A 26016-nucleotide genomic window follows, 5' to 3' on the forward strand; every position below is an offset into this window, starting at 1 on the left:
AATAATTATAATGGTCTATTTTCCCTCCTGTGGCAAAGCAACATAGAATGGGGCATTCAATTACCCTACCACAAGTTAGTTGAATACTGTTGTTAGTACTACAGTCCGTTTCAAAAAGATTTACAATCCTGGCGATCGCCCGCGGAGTTTGGCGTCTTACCGTATGAGCACTCGAGCGCTGCCTGGAAAAACTCACTGTGAACTCGAAGAAATATTCCGCGCGAAAGCAGGAAAAATGACAACTCACTCACGTTGACACAGTCATGTACGTCTGGTTTACAACAAACGAGTTCTTCCTCGTATCGATAATGGAGTCAGAGAGGACATGTCGAAACGAAAGTGTTGTAAATGTTGACGAGCGGCATGGGTCCGTTTTGTGACCAAAATAGTTTCTTTGAGCTGCGATGCAATTTACTCACCGTGTGACGAAAATGACATCGACACGGACACATTCCCAAGGCCATGACTTCGCAAAGCTATCCGTGTGACTTCAACGACATTTTGAGAAAAGCAGACGCTTGTGAACGCTGATAGAAGACGGCGTTGACTGCTAAATTCAAATAAATTGGTGATCTTGAAATACTAAAATAAATCTCAAGAAGCTACAGCTACTTCCATTATATTTATAATTCACTCACACCATTGCAGTGTTGTGGGTGTGTTCACATGGCGTGAGCCAGTCAATTGTCAGTCAGTTCGGCAGGAAGCGCGAGCTCCAACAAGTCGTTTGGTGCAGCCATCTTCTTTGTCTTGTACCAGCTTGATCACCAAAACAATGAAAAAAACGTTCGACTTGAGGATAGGTTGGGATTTGAACTCACAACTTCATGGTCAGCAGACAGCATTCATAACCACAAGGCCAAAAAGGAAAGGATAAATCGTGGGTTTTGATAAAAAAATCGATACTGGCTTCCTGGGCAAATTGTAAACCATGGGAAAAGGCCGGAAACCTGGCCGAAATTCTAACTCCTTAACGGTTGGTCCAATTGTTCCAAAACCTTCACAGAACAATTTGCCGTGTCCTAACAAGCCATTCTATGTACTTTGTTGTCCAAATTTCCCTTATCTTCATACTTTTTAAGACCCAAACCTGATTGTAAATCTTTTTGAAACAGACTATAGTACACTGTACCCCGGTACACGTACACGATAAGCGCGCGCTGTACTTGTACTTGTAGATAAAATCTCTGGGTTTTTGTTGAAATCGGAAAGTTGTTTTAGCCAAACGAACGCAACCGGATACTCACGATCACGTGATCAAATGACGTCGTTTCATCGCATTTTCCCGCCACGGAAAACGAAAAATAGTAGCAATCTGAAATTTGCAATACATCCACTGAATGCACTGCGCTGCATGCACTTCAGTTATGGAAATTAGCATCATATCATTGACTTTATTGAAAGGCGAATTGGGCACGGTACTGCACTACAATTGTCGAACGGTTCAGAAGTAAGCTGAGCAAGGTTGTCACTACCTTTGTCAGCTGTATGCTTGGAACTGCCAATATTTTGTGACTAATCGTAATGATCACAATCAGCACTGGTGGAGTGTGCGAATGAGAAACAATGCCTTCAGCTGGTCAACAGTGGCTGTGCTTTGTGGGAGACGATGGCTCGGAGGGGAGAGAAGAATTCGAGGCGGCGGTGGAGGCCGCGCGACAGCATCTTATCCCATATAAAACTGTCCCTGCAGAAGAATTACCAGTGAATTCTTACGATTTGAAATGTGAAGATGTTAATGATAATTCTGTTTACGTTCTCCGGTCATTCGGCACGGATGTGCACCGTAAACTGCAGCAGCGCAAAAGTCGTGTTGTAGGCCCAATGTGTGTGATCACAACGCTGCAGGAGCGAACATGCCTGCCGGAGGCCAGAGATTGCAATGTGTTCACTCTGGCTATGCGCGGTGCGGTGGTGTGCTGCACAAATGTGGGCGAGCGAGAGGACCGCGACATGCTACACAACTTGGTGACTCTGATGGGTGGTTCAGTCATGCGCTCGTTGACTCAGTCCGTCACTCACCTGCTGGCAGGTGAGGTCGGGTCGGCAAAGTACACAGTTGCTCGCAGCCTGAAGCTTCCGATTTTGCTGCCATCATGGGTGGAACAGGCATGGGAGGTGAGCCGCAAGCTGCCCGTAAATGCCACGGGTGCTGAGTTTGTGGCGAAGCACCCGTGCCCGTCGTTGAAAGGAGTCTGTGTGTGCGTGACGGGCGTCGATGCCGTGTTGCGCAAGAATATCCGCAGTGCTGCCGAGGAGAACGGTGGCCAGTACTGTGGCGAACTCAGCATGGAGTCCACCACACACCTGATTGCACACACAGCTGGCGGAGAGAAGTACAAACATGCGCGCCTGTGGGGCATCCCATGCGTCAAACCTACCTGGATCTTCAAGTGCGTAGAAACCCGCGCCTATGTGAATCCATCTGATTTTGAAATCGAGCCTGGTTCAACTGCACCACTGAAACTCTCGGGACAAGATGCAGCGGGATCCGACACGCAGGGACCTGATGCGAGCCGAAAGCGCAAGCGTGTCGCAGACTCTATTGAGAATCCGTCCGCGAAGCGCAGCATGGTGATGGCCCGCAGCTCCTCCAGCGGATTCATATGCAGCGATGTCCCGCCGCGCTACGCTGACCTGGCGGCAGTGCAGTCGTCCAACTCGGCGTACCTGGACGGATGCAAGATCTTGCTGCATGACTATGGCGGCGCCATGCTGGACTTGCTGCGGCGCGTGATCAACTGCGGCGGCGGTACTCGATTCAACCAGCTCAACGCCACCGTCTCCCATATCATTCTGGAGCGACCTAGCAGCGATATCCGCCAGCGCCTGGAAGCCATCCAAGGTGTTCGTCCCCACGTCGTCACTTCCTCTTGGCTGCTGGAGTCGTGCCGATGTGAAAGCAGAGTAGTTGAGGAGAAGTACGTATGCTGTGGCATGGAGATTGAGGAGAAGCAGCCCAGTGCCACCGACAGCTCTATGTTGCGCCAACGTGAAGTAACGCCTTCAACTGTGAGCATGCCTCCGCCGGACTTACCTTGTCCATCTACAGAGAAGCAGAATGACAAAGATGCTGGAAACATCCTCGCTCAGTATCTACCCACAGCGGAAGCATCTGGTTCATCCTCATCGTCCAGGTCCAGTTTGTCCACCGGCAACAATGTGGCAACGAATCGGTCTACTTCTCAAACAGCAGCGCGTGATGCTTTGTTTTCATCCCTTCCCCCGTTCCACGTTCGCACTGGCGATTCTGTGTGCAACGCTCTGGTCACGAAACTGCTGCAGAAAGATGGCGGTAAGCTCTGTAGTGATCCAAGTGCAGAGTCTTACTCAGTCTGCGGTCTAGCTGATGAGCGTACGGCTGGTAGCAACCAAGTGACTATGTTTTGGATTGAGCAGTGCATCTTGGCTGGGGAAATCCTCGCTCCCAGTTCAGACCCACTCTTTGAGCCGAACGGTTTCGATTCCGCGCGGACGTTCATGCGCGGCGCCGTCCTGTCGCTATCACAGTATGACGGTCAGCTGAGGACTCAGCTGTCCAAGCTCGCCATCTGCATGGGCGCTACCGTTCAGGATCACTTTGTGCGGAAGGAGAGCAAGGGCTTGAAGGCCAGCACACACCTCCTATGCGAGAGTGCCGCCGGCTCAAAGTATGCAGCAGCCCAGCGCTGGTCACTGCCAGCTGTCGATCACAGGTGGCTGGTGGCCTGCTCGCAGCAGAGACGACTAGTACCCGGGGAGGACTTCCAAGTTGGTGCTGAGTCGGAGAAAGCACCATCGTGCACAACTACACCTGCCAGAGCAGCGGCACAGCAGACGACACTTGGAAAGAATGGACATGCTCACACCGCTGCCAAACGATCTACTCCAGTTGCGTCCAGCACCGCGTCTACAACACCCAGTGCAAGAACTGGCGTGATTGGTAATCATTTGCCATTTCAGCCATCGTTCGACACCGCCGACGTTGTCGCTGCTCTCCAGTCGCCAGCAGTGGTCGCAACGAAAAGAGCTAATCGCAGCAGTGGTGTCGGGCTTGCAGAGATGTTCCAGAACAACTTGGCGTCGGCCGTTGGTGTGTGTAGCGCCGCAACAGCCACGGAAAACGAAAGCACTGATGTCGCCAAGGAACCGGTCACCGCCACTCCAGCACCAGAGAAAAAGAGTTCTCCTCCGGCCAGTAATGGTCGTCGTTCCATGCGTCGTGGCAAGAAGCAACTGAAAACGCCATTGGATGGTGTGACAGTACAGCCAGTGACCAGCAGTAGCCAGCGGCTAGCAGCAGCTGAACCTTCAGTTGGTGCAGCACCAGCAGCAGCAATAACTGCCTCTGCGACTACAGACAGTCCCAAGGGAGTACCCCCTGTCAAAGTGGAAGCAACCAACCTAGCCTCGCCACAGAAAGAAAACTTGCCTGTCGTGTTATCTCCAGACGCAAAGCAATCAGCTGCCACTGCTGTGGAAATCCCTGCAGCGGGCACACTAGAAGTTCGAGAGGCGTTTGAGCGCGAAATGGAAGGCCTTATGGCGCTGACGAGTAGTCGGAATTCAAACGGGCGGTCGTCAGTTCGCCGTAGCACTCGGATCAATCGGAGCAGCAGCGTTCGTAGTCCTGCCACTGAAAGGACCTCCGATGACTCTGGCATGATAGGCTCTGCACTGACTCATTTTGGCAGCAAATCCTCGCTTAGTGGGTCAACAATTGGTGCACCTGACCTTGGTCACGGCTTGGATGACGGAGGGAATGGAGTGGAATCGTCACAGAATGAAGTAATAACCTATGATGATCCCAACGGACGCTTGGAGCGTGAACGCATCATTGCCGAGTTGAAAGAAGCGCCCGACTTGCCAGACGAACATCCTACGCCAGCCACCTCGTCCATGTCTGAAACGGTTGCCAAAGTCTTTCCCGTTGTGACCGAGACAGCAGCAAGCAACGATGCCGCGCTACGCATGTCTTCAGCTAGTAATCCTGGCGTGGCCACAACACCAACACCGCCTGTTCCTGTGCCAATGATTGCAGCACTGCGGCCGGCTGCAAAGACGCGGCCGCCTCTTGCCACCGAGGACCTCGCAGTGTCGCAGGCGAAGAGTCGAGCAGCCCAGCTGAAGTTCCATCTCACGGCGTTGTCACAAGCGGTATGTTCTCCTGTCCTACATGTGTACTACTTGTGCATCTATGTAGTTGGTCTGTACTATTGTGAGAGATGATTCTTATCTCCTTCTGCGTGAGCAGCGACATAGTATAGCATAGTATAGCATAGTATAGCATAGTACACTCAAACGCCTCTTATCCGGACGTCTCAGATACGGGCACGTCTCTCTACCGGGCACCTTCAGCTTGAGTTCCTATAGCACAAATGCTTCGAATTTGGGGGTTTTGAACTTTTTTCCGTATGAGGAAGTGCTCATTTTTCACTCAGGCCAACCTATGTAATCCACACATTTTTATCAATGGGTTCCTTTTGTATCCTGAACATGTGCGTTCCAAAAAAACTTCTTCAAAAATGATGATACATGGTACATGAGTTATCCTGAGATACGGGCAAATCTGAGATACGGGCAGTGCCCGGTCCCAAGGTGCCCGGATAAGAGACGTCCGAGTGTATAGCATAGTATAGCATAGTATTATTACTCAATCTGCGGACAGCATGCTGTTTCGTTCTTTTTGAACTCATCAGCGCAGCACAGAGAAAATGAGGCCGAACCTGATAGCAATGGAAATAAAAATTTCCAATCAGGCCCGAACGTACCTTGCCAGAGTGCTCAAACTGACAAGTCAGTGAGCTCTGCATAACGCAAACAGCAAAGGCACTACCCCACGCAAGAGTGCTCAACTGCTACAAGAGCAGGAGCGAAATACTCAATCTGCGGACAGCATGCTGTTTCGTTCTTTTTGAACTCATCAGCGCAGCACAGAGAAAATGAGGCCGAACCTGATAGCAATGGAAATAAAAATTTCCAATCAGGCCCGAACGTACCTTGCCAGAGTGCTCAAACTGACAGTATTATTATGTAAAATGGCAATAAATAATTCTATTGTGCAGTCATATTTAAAAACAATGTAAAAGATAAATGTACTAAGGCCACCTAGAATTAATTCGTTGTTTCGGGTCACTTCACTCATCCGTACCAGGGTCGGTCGGTCGGGTTATTTTTTATTTTATTTTATTTTTTATTTTGGTGACTGCCATGTGCATACGTAATAATTATCGAATAGCTTTTGTCCATCAAGCCAGTCGATCAAATCTAGACGATCCAGCGCCTTCAGATCTAGGTCCCCAGCTAGCTCCAGGACCAGATCTTGACCTCGCTAGCAAACGAGTCTGACGAGCAGCTCTCACCAAAACTTCTGTCAATGAGCGACACGGTGGCGGAGCTGATGTTGTTTCAGGACTGATCGCGGATCGGAGAATACAACGTCGTCACCAAGCGCTGCAGCCTGTCATTTGGCTGCTTCTGACTCTGAGATCGACGTCTTGACTCAGTCACTGCTATTATTATTTTAGGATCGCGTGTGTACACGCATAGCCTAGTCATGGACGTACATTTGCATGCACAATCAAAAAAACAAACATTTTGCAGTCGGGTGAAAAAAAAGACGGTCGGTCGGGTGACCCGAAACAACGAATTAATTCTGGGTGGCCTAATTTTCAAAACGTTTCCGCGTGACACTCATCAGTGGAAAGTCGTCGCTAAATTAAGAATATTAAACCAAAACAATCAATATTATAGCCGAAATGTTCACACATTTCCTACACTTACATATCCATGTATCACTACCTTTCACAAGCTACATTATGCTATTTGTTGGCTGTGACTCGTAGCTGTTTTTTACGTTATGAAGTTTGCTATAATTGTCACTCTGAGGGTAAAAACTCCCTAAACATGTTGGCTATATCATATTGATTGTTTTAGTGGTTCAGAATTTAGTGACGACTTTCCACTGATGAGCGTCACGGGAAATGTTTTGGAACTTTAGTACATTTATCTTTTACATTGTTATGACTGCACAATTTGTTTTATTCATTGCCATTTTACGCTTACTGTCTCCTTGACGATTGTTTTTTTTGTATTATTATGCTTTGTGTTTAAGCTGCATGTGTGTATTGCTGTTATTCTTTCCACAGGAGAAGGCGGACTACATTGTTCTGATTGAGAAACTTGGTGGGAAAGTATATGACACGATGTTTTTCTCAACGTCCTCCACCCACCTCATTGTGGGGAAGCCAAGCCGCAGTGAGAAGTACCTGGGAGCTCTGGCCTCTGGCAAGTGGCTGCTGCGGAAGTCATTCATGGAGGCCAGCCGCGAGGCAGGTCATTTTGTCGAGGTAAGCCGGTGATGATGCACATGTACACCAGGGTTACCGAATCCTTGCCATGCATGGCAAAAAAAAATGAAAAGGTCGCCACATGCTCTGTGGTCATGGTCACCGTTCGCGTCCTGCCTAGTCTGGTTTAAATTAGACTTGTTTGTGTGTTTTTGTACAGTAATACTGCCACTGCTGTGACTCCGGGCCTGAATCGGCACATGTACATGTACTCGGTTTGGTTTGTGTTCGCCTGTATTTGTTGCTGGGCCTGAATCGGTACGTGCGCTTGACTTGTTTTTGTTTTGTGTTCGTCTGTACTTGTGTAATGTGTCGGACAGGAGTCTTCCCATGAGTGGGGAAGCCAGCTGCATCGCCAGGGCAAGCCGGAGCCCATTGAGCTGGCCGCCCAGCGGTGGCGTGTCTTCCTCCACGACGAGCGCCTGGCACAGCAGCTCGACGGCGCCCCGTCCCGTGTTGCCGTGGGCGCGTTCACTGATTGGCGCGTGCTGCTGGCCGTGAGTCGGGACAAGCAGGCAGGCCTGAAACGCCTGCTGGAAGCCGGCGGTGCCAAGATCGTGAAAGTGACGTAAGTCTCGCTGCTGGCTGGTGCTGCTGCTGCTGCAAGTGATGCCGTTTCTGCACTGGTTCATTGTTGTTTGGCGCTGTGCTATCGTTTTATAGTGTAACTGTGTTGTGATACAACCACATACCCATAGTGTCGTGTGTTAAAGCCGGACTTATTGCTGTAAAAGCCAGTGTCAGTACAGGGCTTCTATTCGAGATAGGTATTTTTTTATGTGTGTCAACACTAAAACCAGGTTTTAAATATATGCCGCCAGTGCATCTTGAAAATCAGGCTTCTGTACGAGACAGGCTTTAATTAATGCAAGACACTACACCGTGTATATGGGCTGGCCATCTCTCACTTCAAGTCTTTGGAATGCTACTGGAGAGTGGTGACTAGATAGCTGTGTTTGCTATGTCAGCCGGTGTTCCGTTTCCTTGTCGTGTGGGTGTGCGTGTGTGCGCGTGTGGGTGTGCGTGGGTGTGCGTGTGTATGTGTCCTTGTTTGTGCAGGCCACCTTTCAACAACCTGAAAGGTGTAACGCATGCATTCATTGAGGTTTCCAAGGCTCCAGCCGGTAGCATCGACTATCCCAAGCTCAAAGAAGCATCTATCCACTGCTGCCGCCCTGAGTTTATAGCTGAGTACTTGATCCAGGATCCAGCTCCCGACGTTGAGAAGTACTACCTCTCTGATGTCTACTCGAAGCGACAATCTGCATAGCTGTGAATGCTAGTGGCCGGCTTCATGCCGCCTTTAGGATAGCTTTCTCTTCGGTGTGAACCTATCTCGCTTACCTCCAGGGTTGTGACTAAACTTGCCACTCCGCTGGACTGGGGCTCATTTTTCGTACATTCCAAGGCATCTTAGTACTTGTACTAAGGGACATGTGCTCAACCTTCACCTTCTTCCTTTTCTCTCTGTTGAACTGCACTGAACTCGGCTTCCACGTTCTTACAAACCTGCTTCTATTCCTGCTTTTACTCGATCTGACGTTGTTTTTCTCAGTAGGTCCGTACCTAGTCTAAAGTTTCAAATTCCTTCGATGGACATGTACATGCTGGTGCTGATTTGTGCAATTTCTGCTCGTACAGTCACCTGATTCTCAGTGGTGTACTCATGTGTTTGCCCATGTTGTAAAGTGTGCACATTTGCCTGGACATGCTGCATTGTTTTTACAATTTCAAAATGCTGCTGATTTAGCTAGCAGGTGCACTGCCGCACTAGGCATCTTCCAATGGCTTACGCAAAGCTTGCACAAATGCTGGTCCTATGACCAAAGAGAAATATAATAAGAAAAGAAAACAAGCAAATTGAGTCCTTGTCGTGCATGTGATTGTGTACACGCATGCATAGCGCATGTACATTTTGATTGGAGTACCGTATCAGGACTATGGTGTCTAACGCATGCAAGACCAATACTGGTTGCGAGGCTGCACTTTCTACGGAACCGGCCTTTGCACTTGACTTTCAAGTCGGCATAACCATAATGACTAAGACTTAGTCTTGTTTGCCGTATAGTCATACGTACAATACAAGCATACCTGTGTTGCACACACCGGTACATGCAGTCGTACGCAACACATTTCCTCTACGCACACAGTTGCCTGAGCATAGCTCCAGCCCTTGATATGACATGATGACTGTGATTGTATTCACATGCAAAATGACACATAAACCCAGCATTCACTCGCCTATAGGTGCGCCGTCCATGTGTTGCATGCAGGGAGTCGTAAAATACCAGTACCTTGCGACCCTCTGGTTGCACTGGATAAGTGCAGAGTTCTCTTGATGGTTCATAACCCCCTTTATGAACTCCTGATAGTACTGTACTTCCGAAGCACAGACCTGTCTTGTCTAGGCCGTAGCGACAGTAACTGTTAGACCGAGTGCATGGGAAATAATCTGTGCGGTTTCTGTTTGACCTGCAATGGCCGGCCTGGGAGTCTGACACTGCATGCAGTGATATATGCACAATTGAATTGCAATATTGTGTCACAGTTGACACATGTGAGACACGATGTCCTGCTGCATGGTATGTTTCATCACCGGGAGTAATAGCTGTTAGCAGGTGTACTTCGAAGTACATCATAAAGTTCTAGCCGAGTTGCGTACTCTGGTTTTCATGTCCTCAATAGTTGTGACAGTGCGGGCATAACAGTGCTAACCATGTTAGCTGACATTTTCGCCCGATTTGGTCGGTGAACAGGTAAGTTTTACAAGCATGGAGACACCCACAAGCTACGATGACATGACAGCAGTTTCTCATCTGATCACCCGGCAAAGCCCGTGATTCGTATTGTGTCTCAACAAAAAGATGAAAAAGAACCTGTTCTATATTATGAAGTTTCATGGGGTGATATTGATCATTCGGATTGAAAGTGAAGTAACCTTGGGTGGCCTCTCTAACAAGAACACGACTTAACAAGAGGCATCAATCAGCATGACAAGTTACACGGGGGCAGTGCCATCAGTCTCAAATACCACCCACACAACACTGCGGTGTAGCACAGTCTTGAGAAAAATAAAAGTTTGATTCCCACAGAGCTTTTCTTGATCCAGCAAGAGGAGATGTGAGCTATGTTACCAATACTACTACTGTACTACCGTTTCCGCTTGTTCTTGATCTGGCTTCTCAGCTTCTGCCACTCGCGGTGTTCAAGCTCCCGGTTCTCACTCTGCTTACCAATGGACTCGTTACCGTCAGGTCTCATCTCCATCTGGCCCAACTGGACAGTGTCGTACGGAAGATCGCTCATCACAGGGACAGCATGCTTTGAGTGCAGCAGCTTCCTTACTTCGTCGTCCGAGCCCAGTGCCTTCAAGTCAAAGTCCTCGTCATCATCGTGTTCGTCAAATTTACTGGCTTTCTTCCTCTCCTTGCCAGAGCCGAGTTGTTGGCTATCCTGTTCTTCTCCATTTTCCTCCTCTCGTGGCACAAGTTTGTCCTCGCCACGTAGAATAACAGCACTAGACTGGTCCCAAACACCCTCCTCGTCTTCTTGACATTCACCAATATCAAGGAGCTCTGGAGCCACCTGAAAGCACACAGCGCAACGCACGCAAACAAACAAAATCTAAACAAACAAAGAACAGTCAAGCGGTCAATGAATGCTGTCTGTTGATTGATCAGTAGCATGTGACACGTTTTCCAAGTTACAGCAGGAACAGCCTCTCGTCTCCCATGGGTGAAAACTGGGGGTGAAACGATTACAGATTTTGTCTATCGGTTAATCTACCCTTGTAACGATTCGACTGTCGATCACAGTTTCGATTATCAATAGTTGTTCCAAGTCTGCGAAGTAAGTCTTCTGGCTGCACATATCTCACTCAGCCATCCCACGCACCAATACACATGGCAAGCTCATCTGTTGCTGTTCGAGTTTGCCTACGAAGGCGGCTGCTACAGCCGTTCCATGGGCTAGATATGGCAACAAGTTGAAAGATATCTCCAGTCAGGTAAATTTCTAGTGGTGTGCACAGGTAGTCGGGTACCCGTGCTACCCGTGAGGACCTCGGGCAGACGGGTACAGAATAGTACCCGAAAACCCGAAGTCCCAGATGACATAATGTACAGTGCACGTGTACAAATTCATGTCATACTCCGCATGTCTACCCAGTGTGTAAGGGAAGGAGTGCATTGTGGTGTTACCGTGGAAACACTACCCGATTGGGTACCTGTGCTACCCACTACCCGAACCCCGAAGAAAATGCTACCCGACTCAGCCCTATAAATTTCCAACGACGAACAGGTAGGCAGTGCACATACCGGTATGCACGATCAACACAGTGTGCTTTGCGGATCACTAGATCCATATTGGAGGTACGGGATCGCTCTGGCCCTCTGGGGTCAACGTAGACATGCTCTTGTTCCTATTTTCTCATTTTATTCTCATAAAAAACAGTGCTGGTTACCTTACGGTTTCTTTATCTGCACAAGAATGATTCTTCCCTCACCTTGTGCAATCATGTTGAAAGGTGTGAAAAATTCATGTTTCTACAGAAAAAATAAAGCCCCCTCTCGAATAGAGCCCCTCTCAAATACAGCCCCCCTGGGTGTCTTCTGGAAAAATAGAGCCCCGGGGCTTCTATTCACGCCTATACGGTATGCGGAGCAAGACAAAAATTCAGAATTTGTGGAATATGACCCCGTCGGCCGACCCAAAACAAGGTTAATTTTTGTTTCGGCCTGATGTGTGTATCCCTGAAAGTTGGGAGAATAATACCAGGATCCTTCTTGCTGGTGTGCTTCTCTCACTGCATCCATGCCATAAACATATAAACATGTGCACACCACCGAGTAAAACGTCAGCCTTCGGCGGTTGTGGGAGCGACTCGCACAAGTGTGTGACGAAACGGTTGACAGATCCAACCCTACAGTTGTTTGTACGGCACTGGCTTTGGGCAATGACAAACGGTTAAGTACGGATTTTGAGCCTTGCTTTAGCTCGCAGTACCATGCTCAGTAGAGTACCATGCACACATACACTTTGAACTACTGGCGGCACAGTGGTGTCCACATACGGTGGACTTAATGGCATATTTTTGAATTGCTAACTTACACAGGCAACGTCTGGCCATGCCATTCTCAAAGAACATACCTTTGTGGCGTTAATGTTGAGCTTGCGGTAGATGTGTTCCAAGTTTCCGAAGGACTCGTCCTCTGGACACGCCACTACGGTCACAAAGCCTTCCTGACCATGTCGACTGGCTCGGCCAGCAAGATGAACATAGGTGGCCGGGTTCGGGGGAACCTCCAGCAGAATGACGTGCTTGACGAAAGGGAAGTCCAGGCCCCGGACCGTAGCTTCATTAGCTACAACCATCTATCCAGACAAGCACGGGTAGACAAGGAAACATAGGGCAAAGAAGGAGACAGTAAGTCCACCAGAGTCCATACTCCCTCAGAGTATAGCTACAACCATCTATCCAGACAAGCACGGGTAGACAAGGAAACATAGGGCAAAGAAGGAGACAGTAAGTCCACCAGAGTCCATACTCCCTCAGAGTATAGCTGGCACTAGACCAACAGTAACACCTAGCAAAACCTCCCCTGAAAAAAGAGTACTAGTAGTTGCCGCGTGAACATGAGCCTCCAGATCCAAATTGGGGGTTTTATGTCATTTTTGAACAAGCTATCTGCACCATGACATTGCTGTCATCCAGATCACTGCGCAAAAAAACTCAGTCAAACATCTTCATCCATCACATGGTTATGGCGGTTCGAACAACTGCATTTATATCTCTCAATACAGTACACTCAACTTTCAAACGCGCTTTTCCAAAACAGCACAAAACGACATAAGCCTCCTTTTTTTTCAGATCTGGAGGCCCAAACGGACTTCAAGTGATATTAAACAAAGCGAAAGCCGCGAGGACATTGCCCGAGAAAAAGACTTAATAAAAGGCACAACACGACCAGAGCACAGCTGGTCAAAAGAAAAGAAAAAGACTTCTGGGGCTAACCTGGATATGACCATCCTCAAAGTCCTTCAGGAAGGCTGCATAACTATCCAGCGACTCCGGATCTGCCTGGTGACTGTACAGCGCTTCAGCCAGGATTCCTTGCTTCTTCAGGGCGTAGACGAAGCCATCGATCGGTGCACCATTGTGAATAAACACCAGTGCTTGCTCTGCTCCTAGGCTGTTGAAAATCTGGAAGAGCCACCATACACAGTACAAAGCATGCTTCAGACCGGACCCAATTCAATACTAAAAGCAATGATTTCGGCGTCAATGCACTTGATACTATGCAAAACCAATGAATTGAGTAATTTTGATGTTGGGGAAGCAGCTTTTGGGCGTGTAGCAAAGTGGCTTGCTCCTTTCGAATAGAGAGCCAGTCATGATAAGTATTATGATGGCAACTGTAGTGTGGAAAAGAAGCCAGGATTTCGCACCAAGCCAGGGGCGTAGGCTGATTGCTTTTTCATGGCATGCCTGGGACGCAGGTAATCCTGACAATCTTGTCCCCAAAACACTGTCTTTCTTACTAATGTAAGGTTGATGCCAGGCATGGATAGATTCTAGATACTAGTACATGTAGTTGAGAACCACTTCAAATGAAGCCTGGGCTACGCCCCTGCAACTCAACCAGGCACACAAACTACACGATGTAGTGTTCATCCTGATCGATGCTTTGGGCCGGTTAAAAAACAATGCTCTGTGGGTCACTTGACTTCATTGGCATCGGTTTGACCAGTGACTCTGTGAGCTCTGTTGAGTGACTCTATGAGCTCTGTTGATGAGACTCGACAAGACTGCAACAGCTAGCTGTTCGCAGATTCAGTAGTATCCCAATTCGATATAACGGTATACAGGGGCACAGAGTAAACCAACAGCAACACAGCCCCAGACGACAGTCTACTGGCTCGTGCAGCGGACGCACGTCCTTTGCAAAGTGCGTGGATTGCACCACCCTTTCCACGCAACCAGCAACTCATACTTTCGCCGCGTCTCCGAAATGTGCGCTTATCCTTTCCGAGCTTGTGAGCAGTCATTCTTGACCACGGCAAAACAGTATGTAGAAAATCGGGTCCAAGGTTCTAGAACGAAGCCAGTGCACGCATGCCAGACACGAGTCCTAGAACTACAACAGAAGCATTGTCATTCCATACCACTCTCTGGCACAATGAAATGCAGATAATCCACGTTACTGGCTGGCATGTGAAATCAAACAGTTGTGTGCCCAGTAGAAGTAGACTACTCAATTCAAACACATAGTGACAGGACCATACAGGTAAACTAGTTTCATACGCGGCGATCATCCCCCCCCCCCCCCCCCCATACACACACACCTTCAAGCAGCCGAGCCCGTTGGCGACAGACCCAACACTATCTGGCATAAGTGTACCCATCAACCAAACTACACACACTCTTTCTCTCTCTCTCTCTCTCTCTCTCTCTCTCTCTCTCTCTCTCTCTCTCTCTCTCTCTCTCTCTCTCTCTCTCTCTCTCTCTCAGACACAGAATTACTAGTACCTGAGTGAGAAGAACTGCCTTGTCTCGATGGGCACCATTATACAATGCAAAGCGATGGCGGATGGTCTCGGGCACTGCGATGCGGTCTTGCATGTACACAAGGCGCGCTTTTTCTGAGAAGCCCAGATCAAGAAGTTCTGCACGCATGGAATGTGATAAAGTTGCAGAAACACCAACGAGCTGTAGGCTGCTTGCACGACCTTTCAGCAGCTCCTCTCTTAGAAGAGTAAGTGCCACCATTGTCGGTTTCGGATGGAAGCGGTTTTTGTGCTTTAACCGACTGGGTGCGGCTGTTGGCACCAGCCGGTCGACTTCGTCGAGGACAACGTGTTGCACGGTGTAAAACAACTGAGGAGCAACATTCATTACCTCCAACAGTCGCTTTGGTGTGGCAATTAGCACACGTGGTGCCAGTTTCTGCACATCCTCAGCAGCAAAGTAAGTCTCGAGTCCAGACACAAGAGCCACAGCAAAAGGCCCATGTTCGGTACTCGGCTTCAGTGAATTTACTACATGTAGCGTCTGTACTGCGAGCTCACGCGTAGGCACAATAATCAGAGTGGAGCACACGTGCTTGCTCTTTTGAAGGATTGGAAGCAAGAAGGAGAGAGTTTTCCCTGACCCAGTTTCTGACTGGATCATCAAATCACGACCTTCCAGTAGATGTGGAATGGATTTCATCTGCACTGCATTGGGCTGGGTGATCGCCAGCTTTTTCTTCAGTCCATCACAGAGCTCATTGGTGATGCCAAGACCTTCAAAGGTCGTTGAATTGGGAGCCCCTACAGCAGTTTTAGAAACGCTGCTAACAGCTGGTGACCATGCTGAACCACTCGAGGCATACCGCCAACAGCGGCTTGTCGCTGCAACGCGCAGTTGTCTTGCAATGGTGTAGGCCATTGGACTAGGTTTCCTTCCAACCAAACATCTCTGAACTGGTGAGGCTAATTAATATTTGTCACAAATCAAACAATGACTTGTATGAATCAACAATGTTTGCAATTGCAGTTTGCGTATTTCCCAAAAAAAAGTAGAAAAGTCGGGATGGAAACATCGATCGATACGCGATCGATCCTCGCGCCTCGACGTCATCCTGCCGTCATTATCATGCACTTCCAGATCGGATGCATCGATGAGTTGTTCCAGGCACTTGCACTGCATAATGTTCATGTGCCTTCCTTCTTCCTTCTTTTTGTGAACGCCCAACCAGCGGTGTTCAGTTGCCTGGGAGGATGGTCTTACTTTCGTGCCTGCGCCGTATTACATGCAGACCTGCGTTTCATGGGAGACGTCTCTGCGCTACTCGACCATCGCAGTCCACCGAAAATGTGGAGGTAAACATGAGTAATATTTGCATTTTGAATTTTTGAATGGACTATTCTTTTCTACAAAAGCTTCAATCATGCTGCATATTTTGAAGTACGATTTGTATCTTACTTGCTGAAGAGGAGGATAAAGTTTGCTATGCATGAGTCGAATTGAGTTAAAGGGAAGATGCATCAATATCAAGGCTGTTTTATAAAATGGAGTTAATTAACAGCAAATGTTGAGTCACCTCCACCATTACACTGTGCTCTTTAGCCGACTAGACCCTCCTGCACACAACCATCACCACTGCGAGGACACTTCCGTAGACGATATTGATAATTCCTCCAGACAGCTGTTTCGCTAATACATAGCTCATCAGTGAAGGTAGATGTTGAATGATTAAAAATATATAGACCAAACTGCTATTATATAAGGGGTTTCCACATACAAAACTGGCATAGCTGAGGTGACAACGCGGGAAAAGGAAAGTGTGAAGTACTGTTGACGCGCATTGGACATGCATGCAGCGTCGGAAATTCGGCGCGGAAAGTCAATCACTATTCAATGCAGAAATAACGTGCCAGAATCAGAGTACTATGTAGCTAGTGAGAGTCTGTGTACTAGTATTGCAGTTGTCCGAGCGCCATGAAGGCCTGTGAACGCACCTCACGACCCGCCAACGTCGACAGCCACAGCAGTCCCTGGGGCATGACACTGTACTGCTCGCCCGTCGCGCCAAGACGCTTGGCAGTCACTAGGCTTCATGCCACCAATGTTGTCTGCAAGCTACCGTCGTCATGTCATTGTGCCCATCACCCACTGCCGCTGACGCGCTGGGAGGCCCCGCGGCATTCGCCCAGTATATCGTAGTCAGAGCTGTGTGGACGGTACAGTAACGCGGGTAATAATATTAATTAACAGCGGTGAAACAAATGATTCGTTTTCTACTAGTTAACAGCGGTGAAACAAATGCTTCGTTTTCTACCAACGTGCCACATTCTAGATACATGGGCATCAGCGAATCGTAGCATCTAAGGGCATGCACACAGTACTGCCGGACCCGGTATTGCCGACAGCTGATGTGCATGGAAATACGAACAGCCTAGGCTACGAGGAGGCTGACCGGCGTACCGGCCCTACCAGGGGCGCAGGCCCTGAAGCATGCTTGAGCCATACCACAAACACACCAAGTACTGTCCATAACTAACTTTACGTGAAGCACATCAAGGTGTGGATGTGTACAAGAAAAAAACATCAGACCTGGCACCAGGATCGATCCCTCAGTCCTGGTGGTGGGCCCAGCCCCAAGCTGTATGATACTGTACATGTATGTAGCAGCAGGCGGATATGTGAACATGCAACATGCAGCATGTGGTGAGCGGTCGCGTCTAAAGTTCTAAACATTGTCAATTCTTACCATTTATTCAGATGGTATGGCAGGACAGGATGGGTTTCTTGTTATCTTATTTATAAACATGTGCTTATGCACTTGTGTTTGTGCAGCTCTTCAATGGCAAAGAGCTGCGGCCACTGTCTGACTTTCTGACGGATGGGCACAGTCGAATGCACAACTACCTGCGCATCTCGCTAACGGAGCGCTGCAACTTGCGCTGTGAGTTACACTTGCGAAAGCAGTTACCTCTGGTTTCTCTGTTCTTGCTCGTGGTGTAGTGCCACACTGTGTGTTGTGTGCAAGTGGTGTAGTGCTACGCTGTGTGTTGTTGTATGCAAGTGGTGTAGTGCTACGCTGTGTGTTGTTGTATGCAAGTTGTGCAATCTTACATACCGTATTTCCCCGATTATAGGTCGCACCCTTTTACACTAAAAATCAAGGGTGAAAAAGGGGGTGCGACTTACAATCGAGCATGACTTACTACTGAAATGAATATATCAAAACAATATTGCTCAGACCTGGAAATGGGGGTGCGACTTACAATCGAGCATGACTTACTACTGAAATGAATATATCAAAACAATATTGCTCAGACCTGGAAATGGGGGTGCGACTTACAATCGAGCATGACTTACTACTGAAATGAATATATCAAAACAATGTTGCTCAGACCTAGAAATGGGGGTGCGACTTACAATCGAGCATGACTTACTACTGAAATGAATATATCAAAACAATATTGCTCAGACCTGGAAATGGGGGTGCGACTTACAATCGAGCATGACTTACTACTGAAATGAATATATCAAAACAATATTGCTCAGACCTGGAAATGGGGGTGCGACTTATAATCGGGGAAATACGGTACTTGAAGTACAAGAGATTCTTGAAATGCGTTTTTCAGTTTGCCGCGGATGCTGGAGCTTGTGTGGGTCAGCTTGTGTGGGTCAGCTTGTGTGGGTCAGCTTGTGTGGGTCAGCTTGTGTGGGTCAGCTTGTGTGGGTCAGCTTGTGTGGGTCAGCTTGTGTGGGTCAGCTTGTGTGGGTCAGCTTGTGTGGGTCAGCTTGTGTGGGTCAGCTTGTGTGGGTCAGCTTGTGTGGGTCAGCTTGTGTGGGTCAGCTTGTGTGGGTCAGCTTGTGTGGGTCAGCTTGTGTGGGTCAGCTTGTGTGGGTCAGCTTGTGTGGGTCAGCTTGTGTGGGTCAGCTTGTGTGGGTCAGCTTGTGTGGGTCAGCTTGTGTGGGTCAGCTTGTGTGGGTCAGCTTGTGTGGGTCAGCTTGTGTGGGTCAGCTTGTGTGGGTCAGCTTGTGTGGGTCAGCTTGTGTGGGTCAGCTTGTGTGGGTCAGCTTGTGTGGGTCAGCTTGTGTGGGTCAGCTTGTGTGGGTCAGCTTGTGTGGGTCAGCTTGTGTGGGTCAGCTTGTGTGGGTCAGCTTGTGTGGGTCAGCTTGTGTGGGTCAGCTTGTGTGGGTCAGCTTGTGTGGGTCAGCTTGTGTGGGTCAGCTTGTGTGGGTCAGCTTGTGTGGGTCAGCTTGTGTGGGTCAGCTTGTGTGGGTCGCATGGGAGAGTTGATGTGTACATACCCGTGTGTTGTGTTTCATTGGTAGTTTCCCCCTTGTACCTGTGTCAATAAAGAATGTTAAAATGTCACGGCTCGTATGAGACTCAATCGGACTGAGTTATCCACATCTGTAGGACTGCCACCGCCCTCAAACATCAAGGCGTCAATCCATTCAATCTACTGTACTTTCATTTTATACTTAGCTCCTCTTGAAGATAAGTAGCTTCCCTGAAAACGAGCCTTTGCACAGTATTCTGTATCAGAAGATCTGTGCTCTTTGTTACATGCGATGACTCTGCTCAGGTCAATACTGTATGCCCGAGGAAGGAGTTGACCTTACAGCACGCGACCAGCTTCTCTCCACTGAAGAGGTGATTCGACTTGCTCGCCTGTTCGTCAGTCAAGGCGTCACTAAGATTCGCCTGACTGGCGGCGAGCCACTGGTGCGACCTGACCTTGTTGACATTGTCAGTAAGTCCTAGGCTGTTGCGCTGCGTCATTGTGGTAATGTGCAAGTGGAGCTGTCCAGCCAGCAGCGCAATATGGACTTGGCTAAATTACTGTGGAGTTCTGCATTGTACTTTGTTTATTCATAAGAAGAGCGTAATGCGAATATTAACCAGCATGAAATCAAACTTCAACAGTGGGTGTATATGTGTGGGCACAGTGCTCCACGAACAGTTGCCTTGGAAACTCGCTGGTTCTGAGCAATCGCGAAAATTTAGTGATACGAATTTTGGGCAGTTAAAAGTTTTCTTGTGCAATCATGCGTATGTGGGTTGGTTCTCTTCATGTTATTGTGACCTATTTCATAGATGTTGGTTGCCTTGTTGCTTTCTCTCCCCTCTCCTCTCACCCAAGCCATTCTGCATAAGCGAAGCTGTGGACGCAGCATACTGCTGCTACACTTCCGCGCGGGAATGCATATCATAATAATAATAAAAGTTTGCCCTGCCTAACACCATTGTCCTGGCTGTGTTGTAATGTTGCCTGTTTGCAGGTGAGCTGTCGGCAATACCGGGTCTCGACACAGTTTCTATGACAACAAATGGCCTAACACTTTGGCGGCATGCTGCAGCGTTGAAGAAAGCTGGTCTTGGGCAAGTCAATATCAGTCTTGACACGCTACAGCCGGCAAAGTTTGAGTTTGTTACCAGGCGGAGAGGTGGGTAGGCTGTAATGCACACACACACGCACGCGTGCGCCCGCACACACACACGCACACCATGATTATGTTGACTACTGCATGTCATTGTCCGCCTAGTCCCGGTTTGCTTGATAGTGTTGAGCTGGACTCACTACAGTCTACTGTAGTATGAATACCAACTCCTTGGTTGTTGATTTATCTCGTTGCTTGTTTTGACTAGCACCTTTATCTCTCACTCTCAGTTCTCATTGTGTTGCACTAAGTTAGCATTTATTTACGAAGTATTTCACTGCATTTTGAGTATTTATATTGTGCTACACGTTCATTTGGTTTGCCAGTACAATCCTTCTGATGAGATGGCAACGAAAACGTTTAAGGATACTGAACCCAATAGCCAATGGTATGGGTGTCTTGAATGCGCAGCTCACCCTACTATTTGGTATTCTGTTCATTCTAACCACCTTGACAACGGTTGTTGCTTTTTCTCTTGTTGATTGGTTGCTCGTCCAGGCTGGGACCGTGTGATGAAGAGCCTTAACGAATGCATCTCTGTAGGGTTTGACCCTGTAAAGGTGAGGATCCCATTGTCAGCGTTCCACAAACCACTGATGTATATGCGATGCAGTATTGTGCTATATTCTACAGAGTCCTGAGTTGCTGCTGCTGCTGCTGCTGCTGCTGCTGCTGCTGCTACTGCTACTGCTGTGTGTGTGTGTGTGTGTGTGTGTGTGTGTGTGTGTGTGTGTGTGTGTGTGTGTGTGTGTGTGTGTGTGTGTGTGTGTGTGTACTACTTGCTATGATTACTGTTATGGTTGTGCTGTGTTCAGGTCAACTGTGTTGTTATGAATGGACTGAATGAGGATGAAGTGCTGGACTTTGTTGCGTTCACTGAAGAAAAGGTATGTGCATGGCTGTAGTAGTTGATGGTTCTCATTTTTCCGGAAATTGCCAGGAGCTGAACTTTCCTGCGAAACAAACTATGATATAGTTCTACTTGTGCATGCGCGTGTACAAAGTGGATCGAAGTTGTCTTTCTGAACTTGCCTGCCGTATCATGGTATTCACCTGATCTTTTTGCATTGCAAAAGGAGAACATGGAATGGGTCGTATATCTATTTCTAAGGCTTACTACTTGCATTGACTGTCATGCCTGGGAGTGGCGGAGTGGTATTAGAGATGCTCCGAGCATTTCTTACTGATCTGCTGGTCTGCCTGTTTCACAACGTCGAAGGCTCATGATGTTCCGCTGGTGCTTCCTTTGACTTTTATTCACTTTCCTTCTCTGTCTGTCTGTCTCTCTCTCTCTCTCTCTCTCTCTCTCTCTCTCTCTCTCTCTCTCTCTCTCTCTCTCTCTCTCTCTCTCTCTCTCTCTCTCTCTCTCTCTCTCTCTCTCTCTCTCTCATCTATCTTTTTCCCCAGCCTGTTGACATTCGGTTCATTGAGTACATGCCGTTTGATGGCAACAAGTGGAACAAGAAGAAGTTCCTATCCTACGCAGACATGCTGTCGTCGATCAAGAGCCGCTGGCCTAACCTAGAACGTCTTTCTGACAGCGCCAACGACACGTCAAAGGTAAGCTGTGTGACGTGTCCATATAGGTTTATAACTTTACTTGTGTTGCGTCGCGACCGGAGGCGGTATGTGCAGTCAGCCCTGACACAACTGCACAATCCTGTCTGTTCTGTTTATTCTAAGTAACAATAAGCTGGCACTAGATTCCAGACAAGGTATCATGTTAGCGTAGTCCAATACAGTCAGACCTCGCTTATCCAGTCCCCTTTTATCCGGATCCCTCGCCATCCGGAAGAAATCGTTGGTTACCGATTTACAGCATATGTCATGCATACATACAGTATGTGTGTTCGATTATCCGGTTCCCTCGCCTATCCGGATAGTTTTGTGTAAAACGGATGTGTGCAGTTAAGCGAGGCCTAGCTGTATACCATTACGTCGACAACGCAGAGTTGTCATGGTTCCAAGAGATGATCTTCAGCTAAAACATGGTCACCTCCTTCGGCCTGTGGGTGTAGTGATGAAACTGTTGATGCACTACGCAGGATATTGGCTGGCAGTAGATGTGGTCGACTGGAGTTGGTTGGTCTGTTTACAAACAAAATGAAAATGAGGTTTTCTGTGCACATGTCTACCATACAGGCCTATCAAGTACCTGGGTTTGTTGGCAAGATAGGCTTCATCACCTCTATGAGTGAGCACTTCTGCGGCACATGCAATCGTGTGCGTTTGACAGCGGATGGCAACTTCAAGGTAAGGCGATATTGGAGATTGTTGGATTGTTGGTTACTGACAGTCTGGTGCGGCTTGTTCACTTTAGCGCACATGTTTCTTGACGTGCATAAATAAAAGGTACCTTTGTGGAGGACAAAGCCAATTTGAGGCGCCAGTTTCAGAGTGTGCTGAGTGGTGTCATCACAGTCTTCTAGCAGTTAGTTGGCCGCACGGCTGGCAGCAGGCACACCATCCATGTTTGAATTCTGCTGCAAGATCCGTTGGGACAAGAGTGTCGGTGAGCGCGGTTGAGATACAAGTATTAAATTGGTTGGCCGGTGATCTTGAGTCAGTGATGTCAAAGCCACCTTCAAGGCAAGGCGGAGACGGCTCCACAGTCCGCAATACAGTGTACATCCTTTCCACACGCCACTGTGTTGCCGGTGACCCGGTTATATAGCAACCTCATGACATGATAATGTGTATGGGTGTGTGTACAAGAATGTGCATTTGCATGTACAGTGCACGGGGCAAAGGGGCTCATACAACACGGGAAAGGTGTGTTCTTGACCTCTCGCTATCTCTTCTGCATGTTGTCTGCCAGGTATGTCTCTTTGGCAATAGCGAGGTCTCATTGCGTGACGCAATACGTGAAGGTGCGTCGGATGATGATCTACTGCAAGTCATTGGAGCAGCGGTCAAGCGCAAAAAGGCACGCCATGCTGGTGAGTTCAGTATTATGTCTGAAATCTCTCCTCCCCCCCCCCCCCCCCCCCCCGGTAATTCTACGTCTAGCATCCTTCTCTCCTTTCGTAGCCGGACTCAATGATATCTGTTTTTGGAGAAGAATGGAACAAACAGGATGTCTTGCTACTCGAGAGGGCAACCTTTGCCTCCGGATATCATGCCTTAGGTGTAGTCAAAGCAGTGACTCTCACTGTTGAGATACTTGAGATATGCCGTTACATGTAGAACCTAAGAATGAGCACTACATCAAGCCCATGTAAACATACATTTGACATCTTCATGCCCCCATCACCTTGAAGACCTATGCAGAAACAAGCGTGTGCGGCTTTGACTTTGTTCTAACATATGATGCCCTGTGCGTATAACATTCTCCTCCAGTTCCTCTTGCACTCCACACTCATTAAAGCGTAGTTCTCTCTGCTGTACTCAGTCCACAAATAACGCTTGAAACTCTTTCTCTCGTCTGGAGCATGAATATGCAGTGTGATTGTGACCTAACTATTGTCACTGGTACTATTGCTGCTTTGGATACTGGTGCTACAGGAATGTTCAACATTGCCAAGATGAAGAACCGACCAATGATCCTGATTGGTGGGTGAGTCTGTGCTCTTGCTCAATAACACAATGCAACCACTTTACTGACGATCTGTACACTTTGCATGTAGTGCAAAAGACTAAAATAAAGGTGTGACTAAAGTGAAAATACCTTTCTTTGCTGACAGCAGAGCACTTGTCTGTGGAAGAGTTTGACCAGCCTGTGATCACTGTGGTTCCTATAGGCGTTGTAAAACGCTCCTCGCCTTGCTTGCTTGTGCTGGTACTATGGAACTCAAGACTCTGACTACCTCACTTTAACAGACTGCTGCGGAAATGTATCCACTTTTGCTCAGTGCCGCATTTGACTCCCATATACCGTATTTTCTCTAATACTAGCGCAGGTCTCTGATAATAGCGCAGTCTCTAATAGTAGCGCAGGGCGCGGGTTGATTGAAAAAATAAAGGCGCAGTCTCTAATAGTAGCGCGGGTCACAATTGAGTATGCAACAAGTATATTGACTGCATATAAAACAGCAGTACAACATGCCAAGAACATATTTGTAAGGAGGTTTTCGGTCTTCTGCTTCCTTCCTGGCGCCAATGCTATTGTGAAACATCTGTTTTGACAATATTCCTGAGTTTAGGGTTGAAAAATCAGTCTTGATATGGTCAGTTTATGCCTGTATAGACTGGAGGTGGCTTGATAGTTGACAATTGAAAAAATAAGAGCCCAGTCTCCAATAATAGCCCAGTCTCTAATAGTAGCGCGGTTAGAGCTGTCACTGGAAAACTAAGAACCCTGGGCTCTTATTAGAGAAAATACGGTATGTGCAAATATAAAATGCATTGTGCCACCTCAGAAATAGGCCCACAGAGGTCTGGAAGGCGGTTGGATTTCCGGCGTTCCACTGTACATCTTGCTGGGTGGAATTGGGAAAGAGAGCAGGATAAAGCTGTGCCTGAGTGCCTTCTGTTTTTCTTGTTCTGTCTGCCTGTCTCTCTCTCTCTCTCTCTCTCTCTCTCTCTCTCTCTCTCTCTCTCTCTCTCTCTCTCTCTCTCTCTCTCTCTCTCTCTCTCTCTCTCTCTCTCTCTCTCTCTCTCTCTCTCTCTCTCTCTCTCCAGATAGTGAACTACATCAAGCTGCTCAAAGATACCACTTCTCTAATTTATCTGCATTTCACCGTGTACCTCAGACAGCTTCTTGGAATCGTTTTGCTGCAAGAAGCCAAGCACTGAGATACAATCTCGCTGTGAGGTCCTCGGCAAGTGGCGCTGCCCGAGCATATCACTCTTCTGCGGTGAGATGTGACAAGCTGACCCATACAGATGCAAGTGGTGCAGCTCGTATGGTTGATGTCGGGGACAAAGCAGCTACTCACCGCACAGCCGTTGCTCAGAGCAGAGTCATGCTTGGTGCGGATGTGTTCCAGCTGGTGCAAGGCAATCAGCTAAAGAAGGGGGACGTCTTGTCGGTCTCTCGCCTCGCTGGCATCATGGCAGCCAAGCACACCCCACTGCTCATTCCCCTGTGTCACAACATTTCCATAAGCCACTGCAACGTTGACCTAGCTCTCGACAGCAGTGACTGTTCTGTCCTCGTCACCGCCACCGTCTCCACGGGCCTAGCTCAAACAGGTGTGGAGATGGAAGCACTCACTTCGGCTTCGGTCACTGCTCTTACTGTGTATGACATGTGCAAGGCCGCATCCAAGGACATTGTAATCACCGATGTGAAGCTTGTAAGCAAAACTGGTGGTAAAAGTGGTGACTACCGAAGAAGCTAAAAATGAGTTCTGCTGTTGAATTTCTTTTCTTTTTACTTATTCATTTTTGCACATATTCAACCAGGATGCTGTTCCTGCATCTACAAGTTCTCTCGTGTTTATTTTTGCCATTTCCTTTACACTTCGGATGTCATAATATTTCTTTTTGGTGAATTCTATTTATGTTTATTAGGTGGCATGCATGGTTTAGACAGTGCAAATGCAATTTTAGTCATGCTGGTCATGACTCTTTACTTTAGTGCCTTTCATATCCTTGATCCAGTCAGTAGCTCTGCTGGTTGTGAACATATCCACCTGCACTCTCTTTGTCAATTTCACTTTTTTATTTTTAGGCTATCAACCAAACTTACGTCTTTCACTATAAACTAACAGCCACACATCGATGTATTGCTATGATGTCATACATATAAGGACTATTTTGTGGTGATATAAGGACTATTTTGTGGTCATATGCAGTCTCTCG

The 26016-nt window shown here is 47.9% G+C and overlaps 3 protein-coding genes across 4 annotated transcripts; 2 read left to right on the top strand and 1 right to left on the bottom strand.

Moving 5' to 3' along the window:
- Positions 1-1340: 1340 nt before the first annotated feature.
- Positions 1341-9178, top strand: LOC135804777 (DNA topoisomerase 2-binding protein 1-A-like). The gene is made up of 4 exons (XM_065318732.1): positions 1341-5136; positions 7128-7328; positions 7649-7896; positions 8388-9178. The coding sequence occupies exons 1-4, from the start codon at positions 1567-1569 to the stop codon at positions 8596-8598; spliced, it is 4230 nt and encodes a 1409-aa protein (XP_065174804.1). The 5' UTR covers positions 1341-1566; the 3' UTR covers positions 8599-9178.
- Positions 9179-10117: 939 nt separating this feature from the next.
- Positions 10118-15861, bottom strand: LOC135804779 (DEAD-box ATP-dependent RNA helicase CshC-like). Its single transcript, XM_065318735.1, has 4 exons — positions 14857-15861; positions 13342-13530; positions 12477-12701; positions 10118-10913 (listed from the first exon to the last, which is right to left on the bottom strand). Exons 1-4 carry the CDS (start codon positions 15754-15756, stop codon positions 10479-10481), a joined length of 1749 nt encoding a protein of 582 aa, XP_065174807.1. The 5' UTR covers positions 15757-15861; the 3' UTR covers positions 10118-10478.
- Positions 15862-15969: 108 nt separating this feature from the next.
- LOC135804778 (molybdenum cofactor biosynthesis protein 1-like) lies at positions 15970-26002 on the top strand. 2 transcript variants are annotated; one of them, XM_065318734.1, is made up of 11 exons: positions 15970-16190; positions 17668-17776; positions 19416-19583; positions 20113-20277; positions 20770-20831; positions 21087-21158; positions 21679-21831; positions 22414-22524; positions 23090-23210; positions 23776-23827; positions 24892-25030. In XM_065318734.1, exons 1-11 carry the CDS (start codon positions 16089-16091, stop codon positions 24893-24895), a joined length of 1119 nt encoding a protein of 372 aa, XP_065174806.1. In that variant the 5' UTR covers positions 15970-16088; the 3' UTR covers positions 24896-25030. The 2 variants fall into 2 exon arrangements, with proteins under 2 accessions (XP_065174806.1, XP_065174805.1); XM_065318733.1 differs by having other exon boundaries at positions 15971-16190; positions 23776-23823; positions 24892-26002.
- Positions 26003-26016: the final 14 nt, after the last annotated feature.

Source organism: Sycon ciliatum, chromosome 1 (assembly GCF_964019385.1).
Source record: "Sycon ciliatum chromosome 1, ocSycCili1.1, whole genome shotgun sequence".
In the NCBI taxonomy this organism is placed as follows: Eukaryota; Metazoa; Porifera; class Calcarea; order Leucosolenida; family Sycettidae; genus Sycon; species Sycon ciliatum.